General features: G+C 52.4%; 1 protein-coding gene and 1 pseudogene across 12 annotated transcripts in view; one reads left to right on the plus strand and one right to left on the minus strand.

Moving 5' to 3' along the window:
- The window catches only part of SLC29A3 (solute carrier family 29 member 3), a 45,395-nt gene that overhangs the window by 23,849 nt on the left and 2,220 nt on the right, over positions 1–19,326 (minus strand). For 8 of the 12 annotated variants that reach the window (XR_009053913.1, XM_057736400.1, XM_057736406.1 and 5 more), the window contains one exon: positions 18,013–18,311. Coding sequence is in view for 11 of the 12 variants with exons in the window: in XM_057736400.1 (XP_057592383.1) it covers positions 18,013–18,311 (299 nt within the window). In the remaining variant the exon portion in view is untranslated. The remainder of the gene's footprint in view (positions 1–18,012; positions 18,312–19,326) is intronic. The other 4 variants (XM_057736408.1, XM_057736410.1, XM_057736407.1 and 1 more) reach the window with 1 other exon arrangement.
- LOC130853937 (60S ribosomal protein L21-like) lies at positions 5,390–5,891 on the plus strand (annotated as a pseudogene).

Here is a 19,326-nt window from a genome sequence, read left to right on the forward strand (position 1 = left end):
GGCTTTCCTCAGCATCCACAGGAATCTACTACACTGAGACAGAAAGGCACTCTGTGGTCCATTCAACGCAAACACAGGGAAGAGAGGCAGAAATGCAGCTGCGGCACCTGCCCTTCCCCCTTGAGGTGCTAAGGAGAGAGAGTAGCCCTATCAATCACCATTCTGAATTCTCCAATTCAATGTGAGGAGAGCCTAGCTCTGAGGAACAGAGAGGAAAGCTTCTGCTCCTTGAATGTCTAATCTAATCCCCTGCCCTCCAGTATCTCCCCGCACTCTGCAATTACCTAGGGCTCGGCGTCTGGCAAAGGTAACATCAAAGGTCCTCTTTGGCACCTGCCAGGTAGCCCAATGGACACGGAAGCCCTGTAGAGTACCAGGTTATTGACATTTGAATAAAACTGCTTACCTGTGGCCTGCACAGACCCCAGTCCATTTGTTCTTAACTCGGCCTTAAAAGGAAGTGAGAGCTGGGATTGCCCATTTTATAGATAAGAAGCTTGAGGCTAACAGAGGTGGATGAGTTGCAGAGAGATGCATGGAGAGTGCTGGTGCCAGAATTTTCTGATGCAGGGCAGGGGTGGGATGGGGAGATTGTTATCATCACTCCACAAACCTAAGAGCTGCTCTAGCTGAGGCGGCCTGCCTCACAGTCACACAAACACAAACGCCATCACTGAGATTATAGCGTGTCACTGGCTGCCCCAGAGGCCGGGACTGACAGCCCACATGCCATCCCAGCAGTGAGCAGGGACCAGCCCGCAGGATCAAAGGTTCCACCAGGGTGGCGTCTTCCCTCTGCCCCAACCAGCAAGTGATGGTGCTTGATTTCTCCCCTATGCCTGCTAACTCTTTTCCTTAAACCCTACCATCCATTCCCTTGGGCATTTCCTCAGGCCTGTGGATCTGAGTAGCGTTAAAAAGGAAAATAATAATAATAATAATAAAGATTAAGAGAAAAGCCCTCACTACTGTTAGCCACCGAAATGGATGGACACGGTCTGCTGATAAGCACAGACCATGTGAAAGAGGACATTACAGTTGGGAAGCACTGGGAAGGCTTCCAGCTTCTCTCCTGACCATACAAACCCCAGCAGAATGCCCCAGGATGGCTGGGGACAGAGCCCACCCAGGGGCACCAGGTGCCAGCGGCACCCAGGCGGCAGGTTGGTGTGGAGGAGTCCTGTGGCCAGGTTGCAGGGCGTCGATCCACTGGAGACGGAGATGAGGAAACCCATTTCTATCGGTGACACTCTGGCCCAGCTTGTGAACACCAGAAAGGGGAGAGACACTCTTCAAACACAATCTAAAAACCCACCAGAGCCAGCCGGCCAGACGCGAGGCCCATTTTATGACGGGGAACGTTTCCTCTCTTCCGCCACGCTGAGAGGCTCCGTGCTAAGCATCTCTTCCGGAAGAATTTAATTCTGAGCTCAGAGTCCAGGTCAAGAGGTTTCTTCGGGCAGGGAGGCCCCAACATGAGCCCGTGTATCTCTGGCAGACCCTGGGTAAGCGTCCTCTCCCCAAAATGCCATTTGGGCACTTTGAAATAAATGCAGCAAATGAGTCACGGGCCGCGGCCGACGAGCTCGGGGCCCACCGCCCAGCGTCTTCTGAGAGGCAGCTTTGTGCGGCCCCCACCTCAAGAGCAGGGCAGAGGCAGCTGGGCTCCTGCAGGGTGAGAAAACGCGATTCACGCCTGGGGGTGGCAGCTTGAGGCAGCAATGCGTTACCTGGATCACAGGGGCATGAAATTAGCAGCAGCGAGCAGGCTGGAGCCAAGACGAGCCTGCCGTTGCTACCGTGCTGCCTTCGGACAGCCCAGCGCTGAGTTTTGTGTCTGGGATGCTGCAGGGGAGGCAGCCCCACCCTGGCATTGGTCAAAGTCACTCCGGGGCAGGCCACGCAGTGAGCAGAGGGCCAGTGTCCCCATGGGGATCGGAGAGGTGCAGGTGGCATCCTGTTTGTGGGTTCTAAGGCCCCCTGTTTGGGGCACTGGCCTCAGAAAGCTAAGGGGTCTGTGGCCGGGGGCCTGGATGAGCAGGGAGGGTTGGCTGATCAGGGAGGGAGGGGCAGGGCCTGTTCCAGGGGTCAGACAGGTGAGGGAAATAGGAGCCCAGATCCACTGAGGTGCAATGGGGTAGCCAGGCGACCAAGGGTACAACAAAGCTGGGGTCATAGCCAGACAGGTAAGACCCAGAAAGATGACCCAGCCGCTCCAAGGAAAGGAGGCCCATGAAACCTTTGCAAGATGTTCTAACACCAGCCCTGATGCTTGGCCCAAGCGTGGCCTCTCAGGCCTCCTTCAGGCCCAGATTCCCAGGGACATTATAAATCTTGCTCTTCAATAGCCAGGAAGCCTTCCCCAGCCTGCGATCTTTTTTTACAACTCCTTTGGAATTCCTGCCAGAGTATAAGCAAAGTTCCTGAGGTTTTCTGGAATGAGCCTCCCAGCCCTCCTCTGTGTAAAGCTCTCCAGGGCAAGAAGGTGCTCTTCCTCCACTGAAGCTGCTTCTGGGAGACCTTTCCCGCAAATCCTCACCTTCCTGGTCTGCATTTCCTCTCTCTCCTTCACTGCTGCTCCTTCCTTCTCTTCCATCTCAGAGGCCTACTCAGGTCTCCCTTGGGCTAAGAAAAAAAAAACCTCTTTGACTTCACTATCTCCAGCTATCAGTCCCCTCCTTCCTTTCACTCCAAACTCCCTAAAAATGCAGCCCATGCCCTCACTGTGAACACCTTACCCGCTCCCAGGTGGCTCTGGGGAGACTCCTTCAAGAGGTCCTCTTTGCAGCCCACCCACAACCAAGGTCCAGTCTCAGCCCTCAGGCTCCTGACACCACATGCCACCCACTCGAATGGGCTGAACAGTGTCCCCCCTAAAATTCACATCGACTCAGAACCTCAGACGTGACCTGGTTTGGAAAAAGGGTCTTTGCAGATATAATTAGTTAAGATGAGACCATACTGGATCAGAGTGAGCCCTAAATCCAAGGACCAGTGTCCTTACAAGAAGGAGAGGGCACACAGAGAGACACGCAGGGAGGGCACCTGGTGAACGCAGAGGCCGAGACCGGAGTTGTGCTGCCACACGCCAAGGAAGGCCAAAGCTCGCTGGGAGCCCCCGGAACCTGGAAGGGGCGAGGTAAGATTCTTCCTAGAGGCTTTGTGGGGGTTAGAGGGGGAGCGTGGTCCTGCTGGCACCTTGATATTGGACTTCTAGCCTCCAGAAGTATAAGAATATACTTCCTGCTGTTCCACACCACCAGGGTTGTGGTACCTTGTCATGGGGCAGCCACGGGAAACCCCCACACCTTCCCTCCAGCACCCCCACCTGGACTCATGGGCCACCTCCAGGCCCCCTCCTCGGTGTCTCAGTCCCCTGCTCTCTCTGCCACTGGAGGGGTCTCATTAGTTTCCTCTCTCCTGTGCTATAGCCCCAGCCTGGGAGTTCATCTCCCCTGGTTTCGATGGCCCCCATGCCTGCATTGGTCCCTGCCTCCAGAACACTTTCCACTGCCTGGTGGCCATTCCACTGCTGAGCCCAAGCTCTAAGCTGCTAAATCAAAGGCCTTCAAGAGAACCCCAAGCCCCCCTCCCGAGGCCCCATCATTCCTCCCTCCTTTTCTCAGTGTCCTCCCTTCAGTGTTTCCCTGGTTTCCCTTTCACCCTCACCCCAGCTCCATCTTTGCTGGTCCCCACGTCCCCATCACCTGACTGTGGCTCATGTTCACTCCCCTGGGTCCCAGCTCCTCCCTCATCTTTGCTCAGCCCTCTCCTCTGCCTGCAGCACCCCACCCCCAAGTCAAGCCCATTTGTCCAGTGCCCCTCTGCCCCGCAGCGCCCAGCAGCTATGCCCCCTTTTCCAGTAGCCTGGCCTCCTGGCCCCTCCTTGGAGCGCCTAATGCACTGTCCCCTCTTTTGGGCCCTTTTCCAGGCTCCAGTTTGGTTAAATGATGGGACAAATGGGGATGAGGGAGGCTAATGGGGGGGTCCCATGTAGCAGGCTGAAGAGGGGTGTTTATTTCAGATGGTACTAGGGAGCTATGGAAGGCCTCTGAGCAGCTAAACCGTATGATGACTGCTAGGTCTAGTGAGTCACCTGGCAGGAGGGGGTGGGGTGACTGGAGGAGGAGAAGTGGGTGGCAGGGGCTATGCATTTATCCACTCATTCATTCACTCAAGAAACGTTAAAGGCAGTCGATCTCCTAGAGCTCACTCACTTACTCATCAAGTAATGGCTGAGCACCTTCTATTTGCCCAACATGTGCTAGAGGCTGGGATGCTCTCATGAGGGAGGCAAAAAAACAAGTATATAAGTTTACAAAAAAGACTGCCAGTTATAATAAATGCAATAAAAAGAAAAACCAAATAAGGTGAAATATAGCACAGTGGGGGGATTGATGTTGGTGAGAGTAGTGAGATCGTAATGTGTGAACAGAGACCCAAAGATAAGCTTGTGAGGGGTGAGGGGAAAAGCATTCTGGACAGAGGGAACAGCAGATAGCTGGCTCCGAGGCATGAATGAGCTTGGTGTGTTCAAGCAACTGAAAAACCAGGGTTATTCTGGAATCCAGGGAGGGAGGGAGAGAGTAAGGGACCAGGCCGGGGGCATGGGCAGGGCCTGGGCATCCAGGCTGGGTTGCGTTTGGATGTGGGACTCTAAACAGCTGTGAAACTTGGTACCAGCACCCATTCACCAAGCCCCCACCACACAGTGCTGTTCTGACTGCTCTTCACATCTTCACTCCCTCGATGCTGCAGAGGAGGACACTGAGGCTCAGAGAGGTCAGGCACTCGCCCCAAGTCACACAGCTCAGACCTAGTCCTCTGTCCCCTTACGTGGCGAGGTGGACGGCCTCTCTATTTTGTCCTAAAGAGACCACTTCTGCAGCCTCCATGGACAATCAATGGTGTGGGACCCCCTGGGAGCCAGCGAGGCTGAGGCCGTGGAGGGGAGAACTGGAGGGATTGAGACGTTTCAGAGGTGGAATGGACAGGACTTGCTGATGGGCCAAATGTGGGGGTGGAAGGACGGAGGGAAATAAAGGATAACGCCTCAGTTTCTGGCTTCAGCAACTTGACTGGTCAGGGAAGGAAGTCTGCGCTGGTGTAGTCTGAGCGTGTGGGTAAAATAATGACCTCACGGTGAGATTCCAACCCCCTGAATGATTAGACAACCACGGTGTCTAATCCTGGGACGAGGGTCTTCCTCCTGTGCCCTCTCCCCGCCGGTCCGGCACTGACACAACAGGCCCTCTACAAACACTTATTAACTCTTCACTCTGCTCATGTTTATTAAGCCCAACAGCTATTCACAGGGGATTCAGTCCAAGTTCCTGCTTTCGTGGAAATGATGTTCTGCTCAAGGAGACGGTCAGCTTTCGGCCGGAACCGCCATCTTCCAGTAATTCGCCAAAATGACCAACACAAAAGGGAAGAGGAGGGGCACCCGCTACATGTTCTCTAGGCCTTTTAGAAAACACAGTTGTTCCTTTGGCCACATACATGCGAATCTACAAGGCGATATTGTAGATATCAAGGGAATGGGCAATGTACAAAAAGGAATGCCCCACAAATGTTACCATGGCAAAACTGGAAGAGTCTACAATGTTACCCAGCATGCTGTTGGCATCACTGTAAACAAACTAGTTAAGGGCAAGATTCTTGCCAAGAGAATTAATGTGCGTATCAAGCATATTAAGCACTCTAAGAGCCGAGATAACTTCCTGAAACGCGTGAAGGAAAATGATCAGAAAAAGAAGGAAGCCAAAGAGAAGAGTACTTGGGTTCAGCTGAAGCGCCAGCCTGCTCTACCCAGAGAAGCACACTTCGTGAGAACGAATGGAAAGGAGCCTGAGCTGCTGGAGCCCATTCCCTACGAGTTCACGGCATGATGGGTGTAAAGAAAATCAAAGGCCTGGACTCCAAAAAAAAAAGAAAAAAGAAAAAAAGGAGACAGTCAGCAGATGCATAAGCAAATGATTAGACAATATGTGAGGCAGTGATTAAGCGTTATGAAGAGAAATTAAGCCAGGCAGGCACCTCTATAACAGATCTCAGGACACTTGTGGGAGAACCACAGGGAGCGGCTAGTCCTGGTGAAAGACTGGCCAGGGGCCAAATCCACTCATCCTCGTTTTTTATTTTTTGGAAATACTGGAAAGTGACTGCACCCATTTGTTTACAGATTCTTCACAGTGGCTTTCGCTCTACACGGGCAGAGCCGAGTACCTGCTACAGAGATCCTGTGGCCCCAAAAGCCTAAACCATTTACCATCTGGCCCTTTAGAAAAAGTTTGCCAGCCTCGATCTAGTTTCTTAAATACGGAGATGGAGCCCTAAGTCACCCAGCAAATTTAACAAAAAGTCACAAACAACCCAGCTCTCCTGAGCCCCAGGTCTTTCCACCACGCAGGGTGAGCCCAGAAAGTGGCAACATCAATTCTGTCATCCTTCCGCCCCCTGCCTCCAGGGGCCAGCGGGCCTTGGATCTTCATCTTTTATGTGCCGCCTGCGCACACTCAGGCTGGATCCTTCATCAGCAGGGAGATAGCTCAGAAACAGATATAGGGAATGGTCAGAGAAACAGGGAGCCTGTAAATCCGCGCACAACCTCTGCGGGGTGAGAGCTGATTCAGGGCTCGGTCCCTGCAGACACTTGGCCAGCCTGTCCTTCCTCTTCTGCAGCCTGACCATGTGGCCATGGCAAGGAGGAAGAGGCCTTCCAAGGAAACTCCCCATCTACCCTCAGCTCCTGCAGCCCCCAGGGGACTGACGGCTGGGGACAGGGACCAGGCCCTGTGGCATATGCGTAAAGAGGAGGTGGTGGCAAAAAAAAAAAAAAAAAAAGAGGAGGTGGTCTGGTGGTGCTCCAGCTTCTCTCTGTAGAAGGAAACCTAGGAGAACCACCAGGAAGAGGTAGTCCTGAGCAGACCTGGCTGCACTTCCTCACCCAACACGCGCTCTCCTCTGCAGGGAGGCTGTTTCTCTTTGGGGATCCGTGTGGCCAGAAACCACAGGCTGCTACAGGCCTCAGGTGCACGCATGTGCGTGTGTGCACACACACACAGGACTCCCAAGAGGGTCCCCCAAGCCCCTGCCACCACCACAGACCCCTTCCGGATGACGACCCTGTAATGAAGGCGCCCAGCAAGGACTACAGTTTGGTTCTGCTCTCCAGACACTGGAGACGATCAACCACATTAAGGAGACACTGGAGCACTTAAGGCCCAGGCTGTGTTCTAATTTGTCGAGGAAATCGCCTCTGGATGCTAAGGGTGAGCGCAGCAAGAAATAAAGCCGGAGCCAGAGGTGGAGCGACGGACAGCCCGGGAGGGCCGGGGAGCAGGGCGCAGGTGCGTGGAGAGGGCCCTGAGCACGCAGGCGGAAAGTGAAAAGAGAAGTCGAGGCCACCAAAGGCATGACTGACAGCGTCTCAGGTCGGGCTTTTCCTCTCCCTCTGTAGGACACAGCAAGAGCTAAAAACAGAAGAAAAAGCCATCCCAGGTATATTTATTGGGACTAGTATGCTGGTCGGGTCTGCAGTTAGAATCAGAGGGTGGACAAGGGAATAAAAAAAAAAATGACTCACTTTCGTTCTAATTTTTAAAAACGGTTTAGAGCAGCCATCCATGCGAGCCCAGGCCACTGGGCAGCTGGGAGGAGAGACCTGCCCTATCTGCCTGGCGGCCACTCAGCCACACCCTGTGCAGGAAGCCGAGAGCCCCATCCCAACCTGCCTGACCCCCAGGCCACCCCCATTTTCTCATTTTCTGGGCTGACAGGGCTCAGGCAAAATCCTGTCTTAATATGCTTCCATGGGGTGAGGAAGGGTGTTTCACTCACTTGGCACCATTCTTCAGAATTCTGCTCTTAGAAAGTAGATTGTGGGACTTCCCTGGTGGCTCAGTGGTTGAGAATCCACCTGCCAATGCAGGAGACATGGGTTCGAGCCCTAGTCTGGGAGGATCCCACATGCCATGGAGCAACGAAACCCGTGTGCCACAACTACTGAGCGCATGTGCCACAACTACTGAAGCCTGCGTGCCTAGAGCCCATGCTCCACAAGAGAAACCACTGCAATGAGAAGCCTGGGCACCGCAATGAAGACGAGCCCCCACTCACCGAAACTAGAGGAAGCCCACACACAGGAGTGAAGACCCAACACAGCCAATAGACAGATAGATTAAGATAGATAGATATAGATAGTAGATTCCCAAATGGCATCTAAGCACCTTTTCTATTCGGAGAGATCCGAGTTGTAACAGGAGTGGATCGCAGGACCGTCATGATCCATCTACCTCCAGAATGGTGCAAACTTCTCAAGGAACAGCATGTGGCACAGAGGAGACCTGGAGACGTGCTCCCCTGCCAACGGTGCCCAGGCCCAGCCCAGGGAGGCGTCAGCACAGCGCAGCCTGCGAATCTGGGTGTTTGCCATGTCCCCCAGGGAATCTGATGCAGACTCAGATACCCCTGGGTTATAGCCCCCACTTTCGTCTCCACAGCGCTGTGGCATCAGCAAGTCCCTTTCTGCTTCACTTTCCTCCTCTGTGGGCAAAATGCATCCTTATGGCTGAATGTGAGGTGACCGTCAAATGGGTGGAGCAGGGCTTTTCAAATGACAGGTTGCAACCCTGTTCATAAAGGATATGAAATCCACTTAATGGGTCACGACCAGCATTTTATTTTATTTTCTCTTTTGCTGCCTTCTTTCCTGTTCCCCAGGATGAATCATCTGTGTGCTCTTCCGGGACCCCCTCCATTGCACCCCAAGCCCAGGCCCTGCCTGCCTGTAGACCGCACTCAGCCACGCTTCTTCCTCTTCCTCAGCATCCATTGTCCCCTCTCCACTGGACCATTCACATGAGCACACAAACTACCTGCTATTGCTCCTGTATTGAAAATCAAACAAACCCAGAAAATCCATACCCTCTTGACCACACGTCCCCTGTAACTCCCACTCCAACCCTCCAGAAGGAAACAGTTTCAGAGCAAAACTCCTAGAGGTATTTCCCAGGTTTGAGGTCTCCCCAGTCCCTCCCCCACAGCCTCGGGTCCATCTTCTGTCCCTTCACCATGACACTGTTCCCCAAGGCCACTAAGGCCCACACGAGGTTAAGTCCAAAGGCAAGCTCTCCATCCTCAGCCTGGGTGGCTTATAAGCCATTTCTAAGGTCAGCACGGATGAGCACCTGCTCCTCCTTGAAAACTACAATCAGAGATTTTTTTTTAAGTGTAGATGCTGCTTCATGAAACTGCTGTTTCCATTACAGACATGGAGGTGCTGCCAGATGAAATGTGCAGTCTGAAAACATCTGGAAAGGCTGACATGGAGCCCAGGGTTAAGGGCATGGACACCATGGGTTCAGATGGCCCGGCTTGAGTCACAGTTGTCACTGACTTTGTGCCTGGGAACAAATAACTTGTATTTTTTGAGCCTTGGTTTCCTTCTCTGTAAAATGGGTATAATAATATCTATCCCTGAGGGCTGTAGTAAGGACCAAAAGAGATAAGGAAAAGAAAGCCTCTGGCAAACAGTAGGTTGCTTAATAAATATCATGGAATTAAGAACCAAATCAGAGCCTCTAGCGCGGTAGCTGGCACAGGGTAAGGGTTTGGTAAAGGTGGTGAATGTTATGAAGATTTGGCCTAGTCCTCACACCGCGGCTGCTACATGGGAGACGTGCAGTAAATACCAGACTTCCCTCCCGGCGATATCTGGAGCACTCTGTACATGCTGTGGGTGGGTTTGCGTGCAGAGGACCCAGGGGCCATGAAGCCTGGCCCCAAGCCACAGAGCGGGGGGAGGGCACCACTAGGACTGGAGCTGAAGTCTTTCTGTCACCCTCTGGGCTCCTCCAGGGTAGCTGCAGCTACCCTGCAGTCCCATGAGACGGACAGACCCAGCTTCCTCCCAGGTGCACAGCTTTTACAAAATAAACGACCCGTGGCTCTTAAAACTCCAGAAGCAGGTCACAGTTCACCCCGGATCCAGCAGAGAGGGTACTGGCTGGTCCTGACAGTGATGGCAGCACAGGAGAGCGGAGGCCGAGACTGCCTCCATTTCCCTGTCCTCTGTTCTCATGGCTTCACTTTTTTTGCCTGTCACCCCAGGTGCTAGGACATGTACCTCGGGGCCCAGTCGGCCCTACTGCTCCTTTTCCAGGAGGCTGGCAAACGAGGAGGATGAGGAAGGTAGATATGGAGCCCCACAGCTCACACCGAGCATGTGCCCAGAGGAAGGGCTGAAGTCTCTTCCCAGGCTGTCAAGCATCAAGGGACAGCAGAGTCAGGTTGAGGAATTCAGCCCGAAGCGTTTAGGTTAGCATCAGACCCTACCTTCAGTGAAACCAAGCAGGACCCTGTGGGGCTCCTGAGCACGGAGGCCAGGAGCTCCATTCCCTGTTTGTAGGGAACAGACTCCAGCCTCCATGACCTTCCTGAGTTCCAAAGGGCAGACTCAAACAGTTGCTAATCCAGGAAGGGAAGGGACTTCTGTAACAGAAAGAAGTGTTCTGCAGAATGCATACCTTCCAAGCGAAACAGCAGGGAAGGGGGCAGGGCACAACCTCTAAAAGAATGACATAGCCCTTGAGGATATGACATAAACTGGTTAGAACCAACTAGGTTCAAGGTGGTGGAAGAGTCAACTTCCAGTAGACCTTGGGCCTCTCACCTTCTGAGATGGCCCACACTCCATGGAGTGTGTTTCTCCCACGGCTGCTCTCACTTTCCCAGATGATCCCATGCCCTGGGGTCGCTCTTGCCAGTTGAAATAGCACAACTCAGATGGGACTTGAACCCATGGACCAGGACTCGAACCTGGCCAGAGCCCAGGTTGGGACTTGAACCCACACTTTTAGTTGATATCATTCACCTGGTCTCAGGACTTAACAGAGCTCAGGCTGTTGATGTCTATTACAGAAAGAATTCAGCGAGAGACAAAGTGAAAGATAAGATGTGGATTTCTTTAGAGATACACATTCCATAGACAGAATGTCTCAAAAGGTGAGAGCAGCCCCAGGGCATGGGGTCATCTCAGGAAAGTGAGAGCCCTTGAGGCTGTCATTCTTTTAGAGGTTGTGCCCTGCCCTCTTCCCTCCTGTTTCACAAGCACCTTGCCTCCTGAATGAGTTTGAGAACTGGCATGATAGAGAACAGGGATCCTGCCTGTAACCGGTATCCAGGCCAGTTGAGGGAATAGGCAAAGACAAGGAGGGGCAGCCAGGAAACAACAGTGCAGCCATGGGGCAGGGTCCTGGGTCCCCCTCAAGGAATACACATAACAATGTCTTTAAGCTCTTTATAGAAGTAAAACCCAACAAAGGGAAGATGTCAGCATTCTTCACACCAGAGAAGCTCATCAAGAAGACTATTTGAGACCAGATTAGAGAAGTACAGGCCCTGCTCACATCCTAATCTTATCAGCAACCCCACTCTTGCTATAAAACTCCTCACCAAATCCTCCAGGTTGGGGCACTAGTTTTTTGGGGGTGCTGTGTCCCCATTTGCCTGGCAAAGCAATAAAGCTATTCTTTTCTACTTTACCCAAAACTGTCTCCAAGATTTGAGTTGGCACCGGTGCAAAAAGGCTGAGCTTTCAGCATCACCATCTCCGTTTGTAAGAGTCCCAGTGAGGACCCCACACTCTCTGAAGAAGACCAGGTGAAGGAAAACTGTTCCTCAAACTTCCAGCAGGGAGCCTGCTCTCATTCTCCCCCCCCCTGCCAGCTTTGACAACTTGCACTGCAGGAAGCCCTTCCAGAGGGCTTACCTAAGTCTCTCTTGACGTAGCCTAAGCCCATTCAGTGGATGCTCTGGTAGAGGCAGAAGACAGCAGCTCATTACCCCCAGCTGGTAACTTTTCTCTTGGATCATGTGGCTGCATGTCAGCCTCAGCTAGAGAGCTTCAAAATGCTTCTGCCCAGGCCCCTCCTTCAATGTCACCAGAATCAGGGGGGTGCGACAGGTGGGTAAGCTTTCACAGCTCTCCGGGTAATTCTGGTGTGCAGCCAGAGCTGAGGATGCCAGGGGAGGTGGAGTGGCCAAAGCACGCTGGTTACCAGTACGGGCTTCTGCTGACCTCCAGACTGGTCTACAGCCCAGCTCTGTCACTTGCTAGCCAGTGACCTTGGGACAGTGGCTCCAGATCTGTGAGCCTCAGTTTCTCCATCTGAAAACTGGGGATGACAGCACCTAACCCACCAGGTCATCCTGCAGAGGAAGTAATATGGTGGGTCCAATGGCTGTAGGCACAGGCTGTGTGGCGGGGACTTTGTAAAATCAACAGGCCATTACCAAGACCTCTGATAATCTGTCCTCCAGTTTCCTCTTCTCTAAACTAGTTCAGGGACTTTCCCAGTGGCGCAGTGGTTAAGAGTCCGCCTGCCAACGCAGGGGACACGGGTTCGATCCCTGCTCCAGGAAGATCCCACATGCCATGGAGCAACTAAGCCCTTGTGCCACAACTACTGAGCCTGCTCTCTAGACCACATGAGCCACAACTACTGAGTCCACCTGCTGCAGCTACTGAAGTCCACGAACCTAGAGCCCATGCTCGGCAACAAGAGAAACCACTGCACTGAGAAGCCCACACACCGCAACAAGGAGTAGTCCCTGCTCACCACAACTAGAGAAAGCCCTCGCTTGGCAACAAAGACCCAACACAGCCAATAAAGAAACAAATTTATAAATAAAATAAACTAGTTCATCCTAGTTTAGGGTTACTTTTAACCCTTATTCCTTGAATTGGGATGTCTGCCCTTAGTTGTAAGAACAGCTCCCAAGTCATGCCATCCTGCTTCTTTGGGGGGCGGGGGGGGCGGGGTGAGGGGTTGGGCCAAGACCAAGGTGCCATAAATGAGAAGATGCTCTAGCCCCCACCTGCTGAACCAGATCAACTTGGGTCCCCTCCTTATGCAGGAATCCCATTTCATGTATCTGCCAACCCACATAAAACATCAGAACTCCTTTAGTGGTGGCCACTGTGACCCTCAGATCTTTTGCTCCCTTGCAAAACCATGCCATCCTTCTCTTGGATTGGGGTGATGGGACTTTCCTCCCCAGCCACATAATAACTAATGCAACAAATATTTATTATGTACAACTCTGTGTTGGGGGCACAGGGATATGCAGTAAGAGAGCTGTACTCACTATCCTCAAAGAGCAAACGGTTTGGTGGGAGAGGCATTCTTATCTTTGAAAAAGGTACTGTCATCCCAGATAATAACAGTTCCTGCCTCACAGGCTGCTGTGGGATTAAATGAGTTAATGCAGGCAAAGTGCTGAGAGCGTGGCTCCCCTACAATAAGTGCTCAATACCACGCGTTGTGGGCTGAGGACCTGATGGGGAAGTACATTGGGCTCTGGGGACCCAGATGAGGAGCCCATAGTTCAGATGTGTGGAGGCAGGGGTGGCTCCCAGGAGTAAGAGATGTACCTGCTTCCTGCCCTGAGTCTGGGCTACCGGGGCCCCCTCTGGTCAGAGGACGGATGGGACAGCAGTAGATGGTCAGGCCTGGGTCCTGGCCTCGCTGACACCAAGTCAGACTGTGGGTCCCACCCACAACCTGGCCACGTCCCGCAGCCCCCTCAGAGGAGCCCTGGGCAGGCCAAGGTGCATGGGAAGAATGTGTGGGGAGGGGCTGTGGAGGCCTCATGGCAGGGAATGACTGGGAGGTGTCATGACCGTCCTCCCTGGGGCAGAAAGGCAGGGGTGTGTCTGGCTTATTGTCTCTGGCCCAGCAGCAGCCCTACAGGCTTGCAGGAGAGGCCAAGGGGAGGGCAAGGAAGCCCCACAGGATCACGGATGATTTACAAACCCCAGAGCCAGGCAAGGACTGGGGCGGGGTGGGGGGGGGCGGGCAAGGGGTGTATGGTAGAGGTGGTAGAGGGGAGGGATCAGGGATGCTGACAGCTTGGACGCTGGGTCCAGAATCCAGGGGTTCCAGGGTGGAAAAGGAGGCCAGACCAGGGTCACCTCCCCATAGGAAGAAAGACAGGGTTTGGCCAAATCAGGGTGTGGGGTGGCCCCTGTCTCCAGGAGCATGACACCTATCCACCTAAACGCTCTGGAGAATGGTTCACAGCCCTTCCCAGCTACGCAATTAGGGCCAGGCTATCGAACCTCTGTAAGCCTCGGGCTTTTTGTCTGAAAAAAACAAAAACAGGGTTAATGAGAGACAATGTGTTTAACACCCTTGCCAGCATGGTGGCCCGCAGTCGGGCTCAGAAGATGGCTCCCCACCGCACCGTCTTTTCCTATCAATTCTTCCTCGTTTATGCTCTAATTTTTTTGGCTCTGGGCCCACAGTCCCATGGTGAGTTTATTCAAAGTTCTTACTCCAGAGAATGGAGACAAGGGGGCATGTGAGCAGAATGACTTTTAAACCATCCCAAAGCTGTTCCAGGCAGAAGGAAATGAGCCTGAGAAGGGAGGCGACCTTGAAAGTGACACATGTGGGGGGGAGGGTCTGTGTAAACATTCCTACGGAGTCAAACTCCCCACCCAGTGGTACCCATCCCTGGGAAATACAAAAAGGAAAGTACAGAGAACAACCAACATCCAGACCCATAGCTCACTGAGTTGCAGGTGGTGGCTGCAGACAGACCCATTTGACTCTTCCCCCTCCCTCCCCCCAGAGTAGCCCTCAGGTGACCGTGTAGCCCAGCCGCCTCTCACAGGGAACTCAGGAAGAGAGGGGGAAAGAACTGGGGAGGTGGGTGGCAGGAGTGAGGAATCAGGCAAAGACAAATGGCCCACAAAATGCAGAAACACCCCAGCATGCTTGCTTCCCAAACCCGGCCCATGAATCGAGGGGTGACAGGTCTCTCATCTCTGATGCCAAGAGCCAGGAGCTCCGGGCAGCCGCAGGTACTACATCTGCACCTGCCAGCACTTCGAAAGAGGCAATAAAGCATAGTAGCAGGGCCTGGAATGCTAAGTGCCTGCAGCTGGGAAGGGACCGCCTTGCAGCGAGAGCAGCTCACTGCACAAGTCCACTGGGCGACACTCCCAGAGACCAGACTGCGCGTCCTCGCCCGCCCTGGGCTGTCTGCTGCTGAGGCTGGGGCAGCGGGCAGAGGAGGAGGCAGGACAGGTGCACATGGAATCTAGTCCTGCGGGCCACCGGAGCCTGGGTGCTGGCCCAGTCAGACAGGGATCTTCTGGATGAAGCCCAAGTGGGCTGGCTGATTTACTGAGGCTGGCAGAAAGCTGGGACGTGCGCGTCACTGGTAAATAAAAGTGGATCATAAAGCACCCTGGCTAAGCCAGACGTCTGGAAATACACCAGGGCCACATGCAGCTCAGACGTGTGGGCCCCATCCCTCGAATGGTAATAACAATAATAATGTTTATAGAGCACTCACAGTATTGGCGCCAGACCCTGTTCTAAGCGCTTAGCATGCATATTAATTTATTTAATCCTCACAACCTAAGAAGCTGGTGGGGATATTACCCTCCTGTTACATACCTGGAAGATGAGGCAGCACCGAGGGGCCAGGGAACTAAGAACAGAGGCACGCAGTCTGTTACCAGAAGCCTGCCATAGCCGGTGCATCCCAAACTCGACCATGTCTGCCAGTCGCCGGGGTGGCGTGTTAGTAGCTCCTGACGCAGCTGGTCTGGGGGCCTGAGACTCTGCATCACCAACGCGCTCCCAGCGATGCTTGGTCCCACGACCACGTCTTGAGTAGGACACTCTAAACTACTATACTACGTTCCCATGACAGCCCTTCAGCTGCAGAAATGAGTTTATATGCACTGCTCTGGCCCCTGGAGGCATCTGTGAATTCATCAGTTCACAGGGAGAGGCCCTCCCAGGGTGTCAGAATCAAGCGGCTGGGGCTGGAGGAAGGGGTGTGAAGTCTTAAAATGCCCATGTCCACACCTCACCTCAGCCTTATTCAACCAGAACCTCTGGGGTACAGCCCGGATTGGAATTTTTTAAAAAGCTCCCTGGGTGATTCCAATGCGTAGCCATGGTACAGCCCTTCCAGACAGACAATAGGGATGCCTCAGCCAATGTATCAGACTCATTAAAAGTCCCGAGGGGTTAGGTCAAGGATTTCAAAGGTGCTCTCAGAAGAGGGGTGGTGAGCCAACTCCTAGGCCAGCTGAGGGGTCAGCTAGGGTCTGCAAGGGTTGCCAATTCTTGTCCCCTGGGGCACTCCTAGAGGAGAGGGGCTGCTGGCAACCCCCAGCCCAGCATAACGTTAGAGACGACCCACTTCCCCCAACCATGAGCTTTCAAGAGAGAGCAGACCCTGCCCTAGATCAGCTGGGGAAACTGAGGCTCCTGACAAAGAGTAACCATACTGGGTCCTCTTCCCACTGGACCTCGATCGTGGTCCCCATCCTGTCTTCCACCTGCCCAGCCCAGTCTTAGCAAGAATCCTGCTAAGTCCATTTACGGAGAATCCCTCCCACCCTTGACATCTGATCACCCTCAAGATCTGATCAAGTTCTTCATCCGCCACCCTTGGTGCCTATGTCTTTGGCCTGCCTTTAGCACGAATCCCCCTACCTTTCACTGCAGGTTAACTATACTTCAACAAAATACATTTAAAAAAGAAATAATTCTCAAATGCTATGGCAACTTTCCAAGTAAGGTTAGTGACAACTTTTATACTAAACCAAATTATAATAAAACTTTAATTTATGAGAAAAAAATCCCCCTACCCTTGATGGCTCTTCTTAGTAATTTTCCATCCACTAACCCCCTCACTCTGCTCCTTAGCTATAAATCCCTGCTTGTCCTTGCAGTATTTGGAGCTGAGCCCAATCTCTTTCCCTTATTGCACGTTTTGAGTAAAGGCTTCCTTACCACTTTAACAAGTGGCAGAAAAATTTTTTTCTTTAACACTCTCCCTGCCCCAGGTCACCATACAAAGTGAGCAGCTCCAGGTGGAGAAAGAGGGCTTGATGCCACTGCCAACCAAACTGAGACCCTTCACCTTGATATTCAAGGCCTGAGCGATGACTTCAAGGCCAAGGCAATGATCTCAAGCCTTATTTCTCTCTTACGTGTACCCCATATATAGCCAAACCAGATGCTTCACTGTTTCTCATAGAGATCTGAAACTTCCTCCCATCCTGCCACAGCTCAGAGTTTTCCTTCCACCTGGAATGTCTCCTCCTCATTCTTCTAAGTCATAGAGATCTCTCTCCTAATGAAGAGACTACTTATTCCCAGTCTTTGGTTCTCCCTGTATTCCATAACTACACAAACTCCCATCTGAACTGCGCACACGGTTCTCCGGGATGAAGATGGCACTTAAAGACTACATTTCCCAGCCTCCTTTGCAGTGCATGTGGTCACATGACTGAGTTCTGACCAATGCAGTATGAGCAGAAGCAATGTGTTTTACTTCCCAGAGTGTTTATGTTCTTATGTCTCACTTTCTCCTCTTCCTTTCTGATGTAATGACTAGAACTCCAACAGCCATCTTGGACTATGAAGTGAACTTGAACATGGAAGCTACATATAGTGGAGCAACTAGGTTCCTGACAACATGGAATATCACACTAGCATTGGGCTGGCCCCTCCAGACTTGCACATGAGAGTAAAATGACCTTCCCTCTTGTAGTAGCCACTGCTCTTTTGGAATTTTCTGCAACTCACAGCTGAACTTAGCACTATCATATCCACCCTTCCAAATCCCCGGGGACACGGACTCTAGATTCTTGGGTTACCATACCACACAGCACAGAATCATCATTTGCATCTCCTCCCCGAGTTAAATGCTAAGCAATGTGAAGGCTGGGACTGCGTCTTATCCATTTCCATCTTCCCCTGCCACATGAAGAATGAGGCCTCATACACAACACAGAGCATGTCTTAGAGGTGAAGTGTAATCCATCTACCTACTGTACTCCACACAGCTTCCCAATCTGCATCCATCCTCTCAGCAAGCTGCAAGCCTTCCTGGAAGAGTGCACCCAAGTGAAGTCGCCCTTCACCCCTCCAGGCAGCTTGCTCCCCGCCTCCTCCCAGGAGAAGCCCGCCTTACCAGGATGTCTGAGCCCTTAGGTTCCTCCCCTGTGGCTGGGCTAGAGCAGTTGCTGAATTTGAATGTCCAATACTCCTGGGCTGTGACAAAGAAGTTCCATGGCAGCAGGCTGCCGATGCCCAAGCTGAAGAAGATGAGGTAGGTACCGTTGAAGCGGTCCTCAGGCCTCTGCAGGCCGGGCGGTGGGCGGTCCAGCAGCTTCTCAAGCAGCGCTTCTTGGTCAGCTCGGAGAGAGCTGCTTGCGGTTCTGTAGGTGGAGTTGGAGCTCTGATGAAAGTCATCCTCTGAGACGATGGCCACTGTTGGAGCAGAGAGAGGAAAAGTTAGGGCAGGTGATGAGAAGCTGAGGCCAGGCATAGCTGGGGACTCAGCTACCTACAGAGCTGAATATGTCCCAACTCTGGGGTCTACAGGGTCACAGAAAGTGAAGGGTGACTTCAGTTTCTCTCAGGTTTAAGAGAGAAAGACAAGATGTCACACTGTAAGTGACATCAGGTTCCCCCCAAATTCATACAGGGGCAACCCAGTAGCAAATAAATGTGGGGCCGGCTGGGAATAATGCAGTGCGGGCCTGTGGCAATCAATGTGGAAGGGCAAATCTGGTTTCAAGGCATTCAAATTTCTAAGCAGCCATACAAAATTAGGACCCTTGATGAGCCCAGAACGCTCTCTAAATCCTTCTCAACTTCATGTGAGGAAAGTAAGGAGCAGGAACATGTGTAGAATACAGTACTATCTGTGCAAAAAAGCAGGGATGGGCTAGATAGGGAAAAGAAAACACACAAATATGTACATATATCCTCTGGAAGGATACACAAGAAATTTCGGACGGTGGTTGCCTCCGAGGGAGGCTTGGGATGGGGAGGTGGGGACTTCACTGCATACTCTTTTGCGTGTCTCCAATTTTGAACTTTGTGAATGTACTACCTGTTCAAAATTGAAATTATAAATAAAAATAAAGGCATTCAAGTTAAATAACATAAAAAAAAAAAAAAAGACTCATGCTGTCTAGAGCTGCCCCTAGAAGTTGGTTTGAAGCATCTAACAGTCCACTCTCTCATTTCATTTTTGGGGAAACCAAGGTCCAAAGAACAGGTCACAGACCAGGCAAATGGCCAAGCCTGGGCATGCAGCTCCTCCCTGGGCCCACACCTCTGTTCATCACATCCCACCACGAGATAGCAGCTTTCCATCTGTGGTAGCAGCTAAGACAAACTAAAGATTCTGGGTTGCCAGTAACAATTATGTACATGGCCTTGGGCAAGTCACCATGCTGAGCCTCACTTCCCCCATCTGCAAACCCAGGGAAGCCTT

The sequence above is a fragment of the Hippopotamus amphibius genome, chromosome 5 (genome assembly GCF_030028045.1).
Source record: "Hippopotamus amphibius kiboko isolate mHipAmp2 chromosome 5, mHipAmp2.hap2, whole genome shotgun sequence".
NCBI lineage: Eukaryota > Metazoa > Chordata > Mammalia > Artiodactyla > Hippopotamidae > Hippopotamus > Hippopotamus amphibius.